The following is a 13974-nucleotide window of genomic DNA, read 5'->3' on the forward strand; positions in this document are numbered from 1 at the left end:
GTAACCTGAACCACCCCCACTAAACTAAAACAAAAGTGGAGGAGAAAACAAAATTGAGAAAAATGACCGTTTGTTCAATTGTTCAGCAGATCCCAAACCAAAAAGAAAAGGGAAACTGTCTTGCTAGAACTATAAGCTCCGCACCATTAGGCAGGAAAGTCTGATCGAGTATCATGTATCCAGAGAGGATCATCAAACGAACAGAAAAACAAAAAAAACAAAATAAAAAGTAAAAATAAAAAGGGCAATGAGAAGAACCTCCAGACCAGACTATGCAGTGCAGGAGTGCCATCTAGTGTTCAAAAAAAATAGTATCAAAATGCTCAAACCAAGCACCTAGCAGTGGATGACAAAAATTGAAAAGAAAATATCAAAAACACAAGCAAAACCCATATCATCCAGCATCCGGAACACAGAACAAGGCACGTTGAGTGTTGAAACTTGTTGCTTATACCCCTCCAACCTCGAGCCCACCTCACGGATTCCGATCGAGCCAGTCAGATGCTTCAAGTGGAGAATCAAAGAACTTGACCACCTCTTTGTGTTGCACTAGCAGCTTGCTTGGATATAACATACTGTACGGAATATTTCTCTCACGCAGCCTCCTTCGTACCTCATTAAATGAACGCCTCTTCCTCTGGGTCTCCGCCGAGAAGTCGGGGAACAGCATCACCTTGGTGTTCTGAAATTTTAGCTCTGGGCGTTTGCGTGAGGCAGCCAAGATCATGTCCCGGTCCCGATAGTTGAGGGACCTCACCAGGAAAGGTCGGGGATAGTTCCATGGGGGACGCCTGCCGAGGGGCACCCGATGAGCCCTTTCCACCACATATGTAGGAGGGAGCTCACCCAGTTCAAGTAAGTCTTTAAAGAATTGTTCTGCGAAGGCTGCCGAGTGCACTCCCTCAACCCCTTCCGGCAGGCCAACCACCCTCACGTTATTCCTTCTTTGCCTGTCTTCTGCATCTTCAGCTCTGCTTTGCAGCGACTTCACCATCGATTGCAATTCAGCCAATTGATTGCCATGTGAGTGAGACACATCCTCCACCTCAGAGATCCTGTCTTCAGCTGCAGTAAGCCTCCCCCGAAACTTATCCAGATCATGCCTAATCAGCGTGCACTCAGAGGTAAGATGGTCAATGCTTACCATCACTGCCGCCTTGCTGGCGGTAATGGCTTCCAGGATGGGACGTGTAATAGCCTCCTGAGACGCATCTGGGGCCGGTGAGGCCGATGGAGAGCCTGACTGCGAGCCCTCAGAGCCGGAGTCCGATCCCTTATTCGCCGCAGCTGCGGATGCCATCCTCGCAGCGTGTTGTCTCTCCTTCTTAGTGAGAGGAGGGGAGGGCAAGATGGCGGCGGCGGGACTTGTGTCTGAGCCGCGTGTATAGCGGGTCCCACGCTGGCTCTTCTGGGCTTGCTTCCCCGGTCTGGAGGCCCCCTTTCTCATGACCAGGATCCTCTGCACCTAATCCGGTACCGATCGTACCGAAAATCAGGCCGAATAGCTCCGATCCCAGGATGTTTTATCAGGATAGGCACGGAGCTCACAGAAAGCACGTCTTGCTGTCTTCACATCCGGCCACGCCCCCCAACGGCGGCTATACTTAACATTGGCTGCGCCTCATAGAAGCAGGGGTAAGTATACGCCGGGAAAACTGCTACGGAAACGTAACAACACTGCGTCGGGCCAACGTACGTTCGTGAATTGGCGTATCTCGCTGATTTACATATTTCTCAGCGTAAATCAGCGAGAACGCCCCCCGCGGCCATTTTTAAATTGCAGGTAAGATCCGACGGTGTAACACAGTTACACCTGTCAGATCTTAGGCATATCTATGCGTAACTGATTCTATGAATCAGGCGCATAGATACGACCAGCCTAAGTCAGAGATACGATGGCGTATCAGGAGATACACCGTCGTATCTCTCTGTGAATCTAGCCCGTAGTGTATACTTCTCCATCATTTTATTTCCCCTTATAGTTAGCTGTTCTTACCCATAGTCTATTTCTCTGTTGGTTGAATGTTTTTTAACTCTTATCGTTGAGTGTGCTTATTTCTTGCAGAATCAACTGTTATAGAATATTACATTTGCCCAAACAAAGGCAACACATAGAAATTGGCATTACATACTTTTTAAACATTATAAAATTTTGCGCAAATGTTGAGACATTCCAAAGGCAATTTTCTTTATGTAAAAAGCCCTAAGTGACACAGCTTGGACATAGTTATTAAATAGTTAAGTATATATTTAATATAAAATGGATATGTAGCCAATTATTTATCTCTTTATGCTGTTTAGGAAGCTTTGGTGGTGGATTGATTCTCACTATTGCTGGCTCTGGGTTTGATGGGACGCTATCCAAGGTGCTGATCTGCAACTCTGAGTGCAAAATAGACCAAATGAGATCTAATGCAAGTTTCCTTCTCTGTGAATTGCCTTTGAATAATGGTAAGTGACTGAACTATCCATGAAATCAACCAGCTGAACTCATCACACATACAACTTCACATAAAAAAATGATCAGAGCTTATTAGAATATCTTCCATGTTATAAAATGTTATAGATAATACGCCCTGATTCATAAAATGTGTATGATCATATTTGTTTATTGCATTATAATCTCTCAGTTGTTCTTGTATCTCAAAAGATAAAAGGCAGGAAACTATTTCAAGTTTTCATAATTTGTGGATTAATGATTATTTCTACAATATGCAGTACTGTTAAGAGTTGGCATGTATAAAAAAGGCAAAGAGTGCCAAATCAGATGTGAAGAGGCAAACATTTAGCATAGATCTATTTATTTGCAATTATAAAGAAGAAGCCAATGCATTTTACAGGCATCATTCAGATATCACCGCCTTCTGCCGGTGATTCTGCGCACGATAAGAATGATCAAAGCGGCAGTTCTGCCGCTTGATCGTTCTTATAGGCAGCGGGAGGCAACGTCCCCCCCCTCCCGCCACCATCCGGTGCTTCTCCGGGCTCTCCCATGCCATCGGGGGCCCGGAGAGCAAATCGGCCGGCGCCGGCTCACGACGATAGAGATGACTGGTGACCAGATGGTCACCAGTCATCTCTAATACCGTCGGAGGCCCGGGCGCAACGTTGTGACGTCGTGCCTGGGTACCCGGAAATAAAAAAAGCCGCAATCGCGGCTGTCGGCATGAGATTGGTGATTTTTTTTTCACGATCTCATGCTTGTAAGCCACATCTCTCCATAAAAATGACCTGTCGCAGTGATTCCTATTACAAGGGATGTTTACATTCCTTGTAATAGGAATAAAAGTGATAAAAAAAATGTAAAAAAAAGTAAAATTAAAATATATATTTTTTTTTAAACGCCCCTGTCCCCGGTAGCTCACGCTCAGAAGCAAACACGCATGTAAGTCCCGCCCACATATGTAAACGCCGTTCAAACCCATGTGAGGTATCGTCGCGTGCATTAGAGCGAGTGCAACAATTCTAGCACTAGACCTCCTCTGTAACTCAAAAATAGTAACCTGTGAAAAAATTTAAAGCGTTGCCTATGGAGATTTTTAAGTACTGAAGTTTGGCGCCATTCCATGAGTGTTCTCAATTTTAAGGCGTGACATGTTAGGTATCTATTTACTTGGCGTAACTTCATCTTTCACATTATATAAAAAAATTGGGCTAACTTTACTGTTTTGTTATTTTTTAATTCATGAAACCGTTTTTTTCCCCAAATAATGCGTTTGAAAAATTATTGCGCAAATACAGTGCGAGAAAAAAAAGGGGGGGCTGAAAAAAGAGAACTATTGTAGACACCATATCCAAGGTAAACTGCAAAATATTCTGATTTTGTTTTTGGGTTAAGATATGCTTTAACCGCTTGCTGACCGCCTCCTGTAGATATACGTCGGCAGAATGGCACGGCTGCGCAAAGCAACGCCCCTGCTCCGTGACCGTGCCTGTGGGACCCGTGGACTTGATGTCCGCCGTTGTCCCGTGATTGTGTCACAGAGAGGCAGAACGGGGAGATGCCTTTGTAAACAAGGCATTTCTCTTTTGCCTGGTGACAGGACACTGATCTACTGCTCCCTGTCATTGGGAGCAGTGATCACTGTTGTGTCACTTGTAGCCCATCCCCCACACCGTTAGAATCACTCCCTAGGACACACTTAACCCCTTCCTCGCCCCCTAGTGTTTAACCCCTTCTCTGCCAGTGTAATTTACACTTTTATAGCACTGATCACTGTATAAATGACAACGGTCCCAAAATAGTGTCAAAAGTGTCCGATGTGTCCACCACAATGTCGTAGTCACAATAATAATGACAAAAAAAAAATGCCATAAAACTATCCCTTATTTTGTACACGCTATAACTTTTGTGCAAACCAATCAATATACGCTTATTTCATTTTTTTTTTTTTTTTTTATTAAAACATGTCAAAGAATACATATCGGCCTGAACTGAGATTTTTTTTAATATATTTTTGGGGATATTTAGTAAAAATAAAAAGTACAAAATATTGCTTTTTTTTCAAAATGGGCGCTCTTTTTTTGTTTATAGAGCAAAAATCAAAAACCACAGTGGTGATCAAATACAACCAAAAGAAAGCTCTATTTGTGGGAAAAAAAGGACATCAATTTTGTTTGGGAACCCCACGTCGGAAGTCTGCCCAATTGTCAGTTAAAGCGATGCAGTGCCGAATCGCAAAAAGTGCTCTGGTCAAGAAGGGGGTAAATTCTGAGGGGCTAGGGATACTGAACTGAAACAAGCATGCAGATTAGAAAGTAAAAACTCCAGATCTGTATTGTGATTCCTGGTTAGTGCCTCAGAAAGCCAATGGAACACCATGGTAGCCAATCAGCTTCTAACTTCAGCTAGTATAATTAAGCTTTGACAATAAACCTGGAAGCTGATTGGTTTCTATACAGAATTTCACAAGATTTTGCACTCTCAGTTTTGGTAAATGACACCCAATGACAACTGGCATTGAAGTAGAGATCAGAATGATAGCCTATCAAAAAGTTATAATTGATAATGCTCCATAGAATAAGGGCTATACTGTATTATATGTACTGTACATTGATTGTACACAGATTAGGGGTAAAAAAAATAGCTTTTTCTTTATCTCTTTTCTTCCAGCAACAAACGTTACTTCTCAGATCTGTAATGTTGGTGTCATTAACGCAAACTATGGTGTCTGGATCAACAACTCCTTCACCTACTCTACTGCACTAACCCCTCTTATATATGATGTCACACCTAAGAGAGGAGGAACCGCTGGGGGAACCAGACTTACCATCTCCGGATCTCTGTTTGGGTATCAATTATACGCTTCTATTGACCAACTGTCACTGCAACATTGCAGGCTGCTTACTGCTAATTTTTCAGTATTTAACAAGCCATGAATTATAAGTTCACCTCAGCAGTGTCCAATATCTGGTATAAACCGAGCTGACAATAGGGCTCCCCTTACACCTCCTGTCCGATACCCCTGGCTGTAACAGAATGAGGTCCACTCCTGACACAGCCAGTGGTCTGATGACAGTTTGGAGGACTGCTAGGATGCTGTGGATGCTCCGAGTGGAGCTTGTGTAGGGTGGCCACATTTCCAAACTACCATTCAGGGACACCCCGCTTCCCAAAAATCAGCTTGTGCTGTAACGAATCACAGCACAGTGATTGGACACAAGAGGCGGGATTTGTTATTTCTCCAATCACAAGCAGGGGGCGGGATTGTGCTCCTCCAGTCATTCCTGGCCAGGACAAGTACTGTCAGTGAGTAAAGCGGTGATGTGGCGGGCCTTTTTTGGGGGCATCACATTGGCCCGGGGGGGGGGGGGGGTAGCTGTGTCAGTTTCATTCCGGGACACTGTATTGTCCTGGAATGAAGGTGCCCGGGACAGACCTTCAAAATGCGTGACTGTCCCGGGCAATAGTGCCCTAGTAGGGTGCTGGCACACAGATGGAGTATAAAGCAAAGCTGTAGTAAAGACAAGCAAGGGCCAGCAACAATTGGGTATCAGCAGTGCCAAATCAGAAGACAAAAGGAGCCAGTTAATGGGCTGATGTCACAAGAGCAGCAGACACACCAAAACAGTAGGCAGAGGATGAAACCAGAACTAAAGCTAAAATCAGCAACAGAGATCTGAATACAGCAGAGTCAGGAATCAATCAGGGTCAGACACAGGATAGCAGAATACAGGTCTGATCATGAGGCACAGAAACGGACACACATGCTTTAACATTTGCTGAGCTGCAATAGATCCTCAGGCTCGGCCATGCACTCAATCTTCATGACAAGCAGCTAAATAATGCATTGTATTGATATACTGATAGATCATACCTACAAATCATTCAGTTTACAAATAGAAAGTGTGCTCAAAGCAGAACTCCAGGGCAGACAGGGAGAAACAGAAAGAGCTTAGCACTATGCTGTTTCCCCTTCTCCGGTCACAGGTTAGGGTAGGGTTGTCACCTGTCCGGGATTCACCCAGACAGTCCGGGTTTTAGATCCTGCTTCGGGTTTCAGTCCACCTAAAACCTGGACACATCAGTGGCAGCCCTGCAGCACCAGTCCCCCTATCCCCCTCTTTCTTCCCATTGGCTTCCAGTGTTTTTAATTATATTGGTGGGGGGTGCTTTAACTGGTATACAGACTGGCATGAAGGCACACCTCCCAACATTTTGAGATGGGAATGAGGGACACCTACTAGCAAACATATGTAGGCATAGGATACCCCCCCACCACACCCCCTTAAAGGAGAATTAACCAAAAAAAAGGTTAATTAAATCTAGAGCTATATTTTACCACTACTATTCCTTTATATTGGCTTTTAAAATGTACAAATGCAATTTAGAAATTGGATGAAGGGTTTAGCACTGGGAAACACTTTTTGAAAGATAAAAAGTAACTTTTATGTACAAGCATATGGATCAGACCAAAATGAGGGACACATGAGGGGGAAAGAGGGACATTGTTCAAAATCAGGGACAGTCCCTCAAATTCAGGGAAGGTTGGGAGATATGCTGAAGGGATTATACTTGGGGACAGACGGACCTGGGGGGGGGGATGTATTGGGGGACAGACTGACCAAGGAGGGATTATACTGGAAGACAAAAAGATACTTGGTGGGCACACCCTAAAAATGCTATACATCTAAGATGGTGTATACTGGAAGACAGGCTGACTTGGGGGGGGGGGGGTGTACTGGGGTACAAAAACTGACCTGGGGGGGGGGGGGCTGTACTGGGGGGTGGACAGACTGACCTTGTTTGATTTAACTACGTTCCTTTAACTTTTCCCATTATTAACACAATTTGGCCACACCCACTGTTCATCACGGGACGCTACATGGGCTGCAATGCTACTCTTCTTGGGGCACCCAAAGTTGCTCCAGGTCTTTTACAGTGTTAAATGCAAAACAAATAAAAAATTGCTCCTAAAGTGTTCGGCTTTGGCTTGATGAAAAGGTGGCAACCCTGGGTTAGGGACAAGTTCGTTACAGCATGGGCTCAGGAGAAGTGAGTTTTGATGCTAGAAATTATTCAGAAAGCAAAAAAAAAACACATTGGCAATGGTTATTTTGGCCCTGTCCCCATCACTTCCTGTCCTTTTTAACACCCTGTCCCCAGGACAGGAGGTGAGGGCAAATCTCCCCAATGAGGACGTAGTCATTAGTAAAAACATGGCAGAAGATATAACTCTGCACAAAACAAAACGAAAAACAGTTTGGCTTTCAATTTAAACATACCTTGTACATCTATACAGTATGGCCCGGATTCACAGACAACTTACGCCGACGTATCTGTTGATAAGTTGTAGTATGCGCCGTCGTATCTATGCGCTGTATTCAGGAAACAAGATACGCCTGAATTTCTGCTTGATCCGACCGACGTAAGTCTCCTTACGCCGTCGTATCTTGGGTGCATATTTATGCTGGCCGCTAGGGGCGCTTCCGTTGATTTACGCGTCGAATATGTAAATGAGCTAGATACACCGATTCACGAACGTACTTGCGCCCATCGCAGTAAGCTACGTCGTTTACGTAAGGCGTACGTCTGTCGTAAAGTTACCCGTCATAAAGCAGGGGTAAGTCATGTTAAGGTATGGGCGCGGGAACATCGTCGGATTTTACGTCGTTTACGTAAGTCGTACGTGAATGGGGCTGGGCGTAGGTTACGTTCACGTCGAAAGCATTGAGCCAACGTATCTTAGGGAGTATTTGCGACGTGATTCTGAGCATGCGTGCGCAGGCGCCGTTCGTTCGGCCATGCATTTACATGGGGTCACGCTTCATTATAATACTACACGCCCACTGCCTTGCTACTTTGAATTAGGCGGCCTTACGCCGGCCATTTTACGTTACGCCGGCGCAAGAAAGGGAGCAAGTGCTTTGTGAATACAGTACAAGCCTCTCTATGTTACATCGGCGTAGCGCATATCAGATGCGCTACGCCACTCTAAAGATACGCTGATCTCTCTGAATCTGGCCCTATATGTTATCACGCTGGTTCCCGCATGGCACATATGTGAACCTAGGCTTAGGGTTAAGAAAAAAGATGAGGAAAAATGCACTGGACTGCACCAGAAACGAATGAAAAAGGCACTGGAACATGTCACAAAAGTCCAGCAGTCCGATGGTAAGATCATTATCTTTGAACCAGTTACAATGTGGAAAGTTTTGGCTTGCATTATGGTAGAAGATACATGATGTATAGTCAAAATCAGGTTCACATTAGTCCAGCAGCTAGATTGTCTAAACAAAAGTTCAGGGGTTCACAGATCACCCACAGGAAACCTAGGACACTGCAAATGGAAGAATATAGAAACTAAGGGAAGCCAGGTAATCAAACACTATTAGGAAAAGAAAATGTCTAATAATCAACATTTGTATTCCCTTTTGTAGCAATGATGCCTCACAGATCACTGTCACAATTGCACAGTCCCCGTGCATTGTTCAATCCGCTAACAGCACACAGATTGTTTGCATTACCACAGCCCATTCCTCCTCACAGAAAGCCAAGGTCCGGGTGAACATCGAAGGCCAAGGAGTAGCTCTAATGGTAAGATTTAACATGAACCAACATCATGTTACATAGTTAGTCAGGTTGAAAAAAGACACAAGTCCATCCAGTTCAACCAATAAACAAACAAAAAAAAAATCATACAATTCCATACAGGCCCGGACATGGACAAAATATAGACAGCATTTTAGACTGAGCAGCCGGGGGGGGGGGGGGGGGTGCGGCGGCGTTTAATGATGGGATGTGGGGTTCCAGCACCTTGTACCTCTGGACCCATTTACATTACACAGCACCTTGCACCTCTGGACCCCTTTACATTACACAGCACCCTGGACCCCTTTACATTACACAGCACCCTGCACCTCTGGGCCCTTTTACATTACACAGCACCCTGCACCTCTGGGCCCTTTTACATTACACAGCACCCTGCACCTCTGGACCCCTTTACATTACACAGCACGCTGCACCTCTGGACCCCTTTACATTACACAGACACCATCCTAACAGTTCTGGACTCCTGCATGTTACACTGTGGGAAACGTGACATGCGGGCCGTGGGCCGCCACGGCCCACTGGGCATATGCCCTATGGCCAGTTCAGGCCTGATCCCATATACACAATCCTATATCCACAGTTGATCCAGAGGAAGGCGAAAACCCCCAGCAAATCATGATCCAATTTGCTACAGTAGTAGAAAAAAATCCTTCCCGATCCCCCCAAAAGGCAATCGGATATTCCCTGGATCAAGTTTACCTATAAATGTTAGTACCCTGTTATATTATGTACATTTAGGAAAGAATCCAGGCTTTTTTTAAAGCAATCTACTGAGCTGGCCAGAGTCTATTCCACATTTTCACAGCTCTCAAGCCTCGTACACACGATCAGCCCATCCGATGAGAGCGGTCTGAAGGACCGTTGTGATAGGTTAACCGATTAAGCTGACTGATGGTCCGTCGTGCCTACACACCATCGGTTAAAAAAACGATCGTGTCAGAACGTGGTGACGTAAAACACAACGACGTGCTGAAAAAAACGAACTTCAATGCTTCCAAGCATGCGTCGACTTGATTCTGAGCATGCGTGGATTTTTAACCGATAGTTGTGCCTACTAACGATCGTTTTTTTCCCATCGGTTAGGAATCCATAGGTTAAATTTAAAGCAAGTTGGCTTTTTTTTAACCTATGGATAAATAACCTATGGGGCCCACACACGATCGGTTTGGACCGATGAAAACGGTCCATCAGACCGTTGTCCTCTGGTTAACCTATCGTGTGTACGAGGCCTAACTGTGACATGATGTGATATCCTATTATTGATAACAAATATCCCAGACATACTTCATAGAACATAACACACCTGTAGATGAGAGACCCACTATTAAATAATAAACGCTTCATGGCAATGTTCTTATGAGTGCACTATGGAGGAAAGGAAATCATGGACAGAAGTGGGCCCTCTAGAGGCATGGATCCAGCAGTGGATAATGTCTTCGTATCCAGACGCTTGGCAATGGATTCTTATTATTGTTATCATGTTGTTAGCCAATTCAGTGTAAAGCCTTGTACACACGATCAGATATTCTGGCAACAATTGTGTTTTGGAAGGGTTTTGTTGGATAATCCGACTGTCTGAATGCTTCATCGGACAATTGTTGTCGGAATTTCCGTCAACAAATGTTGGTTAGCCATGCTCTCATGCCATGCTCTAAAATTGTCCGACAACAAATGTGTTCCGTTGTGTTATCCGATCGTGTGTACACAAGCTATCCACCCCACTGTCTGCTGTGACTTGTAGTGCTGTTTCCATTTTTTACTATTAAAAGCAACATTTTAAGAAATTCGTGGAAGTGCGGCTGTCCAGTCTTTTTCTCCAGTCTTCGCTTCGTGCATTGCCTGCACCCACGCTTCTATGGCCCCGTACACACGATCGAGTTTCTCGGCAGAATTCAGCCAGAAACTCGATCGGAGCCGTATTCTGCCGAGAAACCCGGTCATGTGTACACTTTTGGCCGAGGAAACCGACGAGGAACTCGTCGAGCCAAATAGAGAACATGTTCTCTATTTCCTCGTTAGTCAATGAGGAAACTTGGCTCGCCGAGATCCTCGGCGGCTTCACAAGGAACTCGACGAGCAAAACAATGTGTTTTGCCCGTCGAGTTTCTGGGACGTGTGTACGGGGCCTGAGAGGACACTGATTGCTGAGTGCAGTCACCTGAAGCGGCAGTTTCCCCTTTTCAAAGTACAAACATGCATGCTCTGAACCAATGCTAATCATAAGACAACATTAGCAGAAGTTGCCCAAAGGGTGGCGCTAAAGAGAAGAAAAACCATGGATTTGTACAAGGCTTTAGACCAGTAAATAGAAAAGGTGTCAGCTCATAAGTTGAATGGGGCAATCCTCTACAGATACAGAATACAAATGGTTCCCTAGCATCATACATGGATAGACCTTCCAGAAGAAGTACCAAAAGAGCCAAAGAAGGGCTGTTGTATTGCTGGAGTTGAAATTACTACTTTACATCTGTTCATTTTATGAGCACATTCTACCCCATGTTACCACAACAAATCGTAATACACTCCGTCCTCACTCACTCTTGTGTCTCTTGCGTGGACAAGAAGCAAGAAAAAAAATCTCCACAGTAGGATATAGGCAAGAAAAAAAAAAAAAAGTCATTGCTTACACAGGTACACACACCTATTACAGATATAACAAAATACTTTAAATGGCTTTACGTACCCTTTAAGTTTGCTAAAAATTGTTCATGTATTTGTAGCACTACCCCCAAAGAAGCCCCTGGAAATTGCCTTGATTATTTTTCCAGTAGTTTCCCCTCAGCCAGGCACATGATCACAGTCACAGGCTTAATAACAAGTCTAGGGGTGTTCTTTTTGGTGTTTTTTATTTTTTTACGATAACTTGGATAGGGTTGGGGAATTTGAGTGGGATACTCCAAAAAGAACTATATACAAGATGAGGACAATACATTTCCTATGAGGACAATAAACTTCCTACTGTAGAACTGAAGCAAAAGTCCTTGCAAAAGCAAACTGTGAACTAATGCCGTGTACACACGGTTGGAAAAAATCAATGTGAGCTTTTCATCGGATATTCCGACCGTGTGTATGCCCCATCTGACTTTTTTCCGTCTGAATTTCCAACAGACTTAGATAGAGAGCAGGTTCTCAATTTTTCAGACAGAAAAAATTCCTATCGGAAAATTTGTTCGTCTGTATGGAATTCCGACGGGAAAAAACCACGCATGCTCGGAAACAATTCGACGCATGCTCAGAAGCATTGAACTTTTTATTGGCCTGTGGTAGGGTTGTACGTCACCACATTTTTGACGGTCGGAATTTGGTGTAACCGTGTGTATGCAAGACAAGTTTGAGCGAAATTTTGTCGGAAAAACCATCCGATTTTTTTCCAACGGTAAATCCGTTTGTTTGTACGCGGCATTAGCTTTGTAGTAGAAGCAGTTTTAAACACTCAACCTTCATTGTTAGAACAATCAGAGCAGAGTCCCTGTATTAAGAATTAGTACTGTAGATAGACTGAGATCTTCAGGACACCAGTTGATGTCCCCTTTACGCTAACACACAGCTGATTCTCTAGCACCAGAGGGGGTGGCAGCAGCCCAAAGTCTCTAAGATCTCTCTCACTGTCTGTACAAATGTCCTAGGAATGTTGGTTGCCTCCTTCCAACATCTATGCAAAACCTTTCTTCTGTGATATCAGACTAGATCTTCAGGCAACAGCCCCTCAGCCAGCTCTCTGTAACTTCAGCATCCAAGCCCCTCAACTAGCCCAGCTGAGGCCTCGGAAACAGCAAGCTCACGAAGGGCTGCTCACAGAGCAGAAAACCCTCCAGCCTGGACTTTCCCTCTTCAGGACAGGACCCAGAAGCTCTGTGTCTCAGGCCCCGTTCACACAACCGAGTTTCTCGGCAGAATTCAGCCAGAAACTCGATCGGAGCTGTATTCTGCCGAGAAACCCGGCCGTGTGTACACTTTCGGCCGAGGAAACCGATGAGGATCTCGTCGGGCCAAATAGAGAACATGTTCTCTATTTCCTCGTTAGTCAACGGGGAAACTTGGCTCGCTGAGATCCTCGGCGGCTTCACAATGAACTCGACGAGCAAAACGATGTGTTTTGCCGTCGAGTTCCTCGGAAGTGTGTACGGGGCCTCAGAGTATTTACACGGACTCCCAGCAGCCTTCAGGGCCACCCTGCCTGGAATTGGCCAGGCTGTATAAATATTCATGCTGTTATTTGCATTGCTCCACACCTATGTTCCAGAGAGATCTACCGTTCTCTGGAAAGCAGAGGAAACAATCAAACCAGCACCAGAGCAGATCTGACTAATTACATGCAGCTGACCTGATTACAGTGAGCTAAGCTAAAAACATGTTTTACATAGCAACAAAAATACAGCTCCTCTGAAGACAGTGGAGGGTACTACATCTTCCTGCCTGGTTTATATCAGATTGATGGCCAGGCGGACCATTCCTCTTTTTAAGTGGATGTCATATGACGTCCTTCCAGAATGCACCGCTTGCATTGATCACTATACCGGTCCACTGCCAGTATCATGTGATCGCTGTGACCAATTACAGCAGATCACAAGACAATGGTAAACAATGGATGACTTTCATGCCATCCATTGTATACAATTGTGTTGCTAGCTGTGATTGGTCACAGTGATCACATGGCACAGACAGGCCCAATTGCAGCCCATCTGTACCATGTGATTAGTTTTGGCCAATCACACCAAATCACAACAAAAGACACTGAATGAATCAGTTTCATTTAGTAAAAATGGTTGCTTATACAATTATAATGTGTAAAGAAAATACTGATCACTTCCCCAGAGTAGTACAGTGTTATTATGGTAACAATGTATTACTCTGGTCACAGTGTGTTAAATAAAGTCGTAAAATTTGTTTTTATAAATAACATTATATAACATGACATTATA

General features: G+C 44.5%; 1 protein-coding gene across 1 annotated transcript in view; it reads left to right on the plus strand.

Moving 5' to 3' along the window:
- Positions 1–13974, plus strand: part of LOC120941316 (fibrocystin-L-like) — a 292358-nt gene that overhangs the window by 174311 nt on the left and 104073 nt on the right. Inside the window, exons 40-42 of the mRNA XM_040354641.1 lie at positions 2302–2451; positions 5114–5291; positions 8881–9037. Coding sequence (XP_040210575.1) covers positions 2302–2451; positions 5114–5291; positions 8881–9037 — 485 coding nt within the window. The remainder of the gene's footprint in view (positions 1–2301; positions 2452–5113; positions 5292–8880; positions 9038–13974) is intronic.

The sequence above is a fragment of the Rana temporaria genome, chromosome 5 (assembly GCF_905171775.1).
Source record: "Rana temporaria chromosome 5, aRanTem1.1, whole genome shotgun sequence".
Classification (NCBI taxonomy): domain Eukaryota; kingdom Metazoa; phylum Chordata; class Amphibia; order Anura; family Ranidae; genus Rana; species Rana temporaria.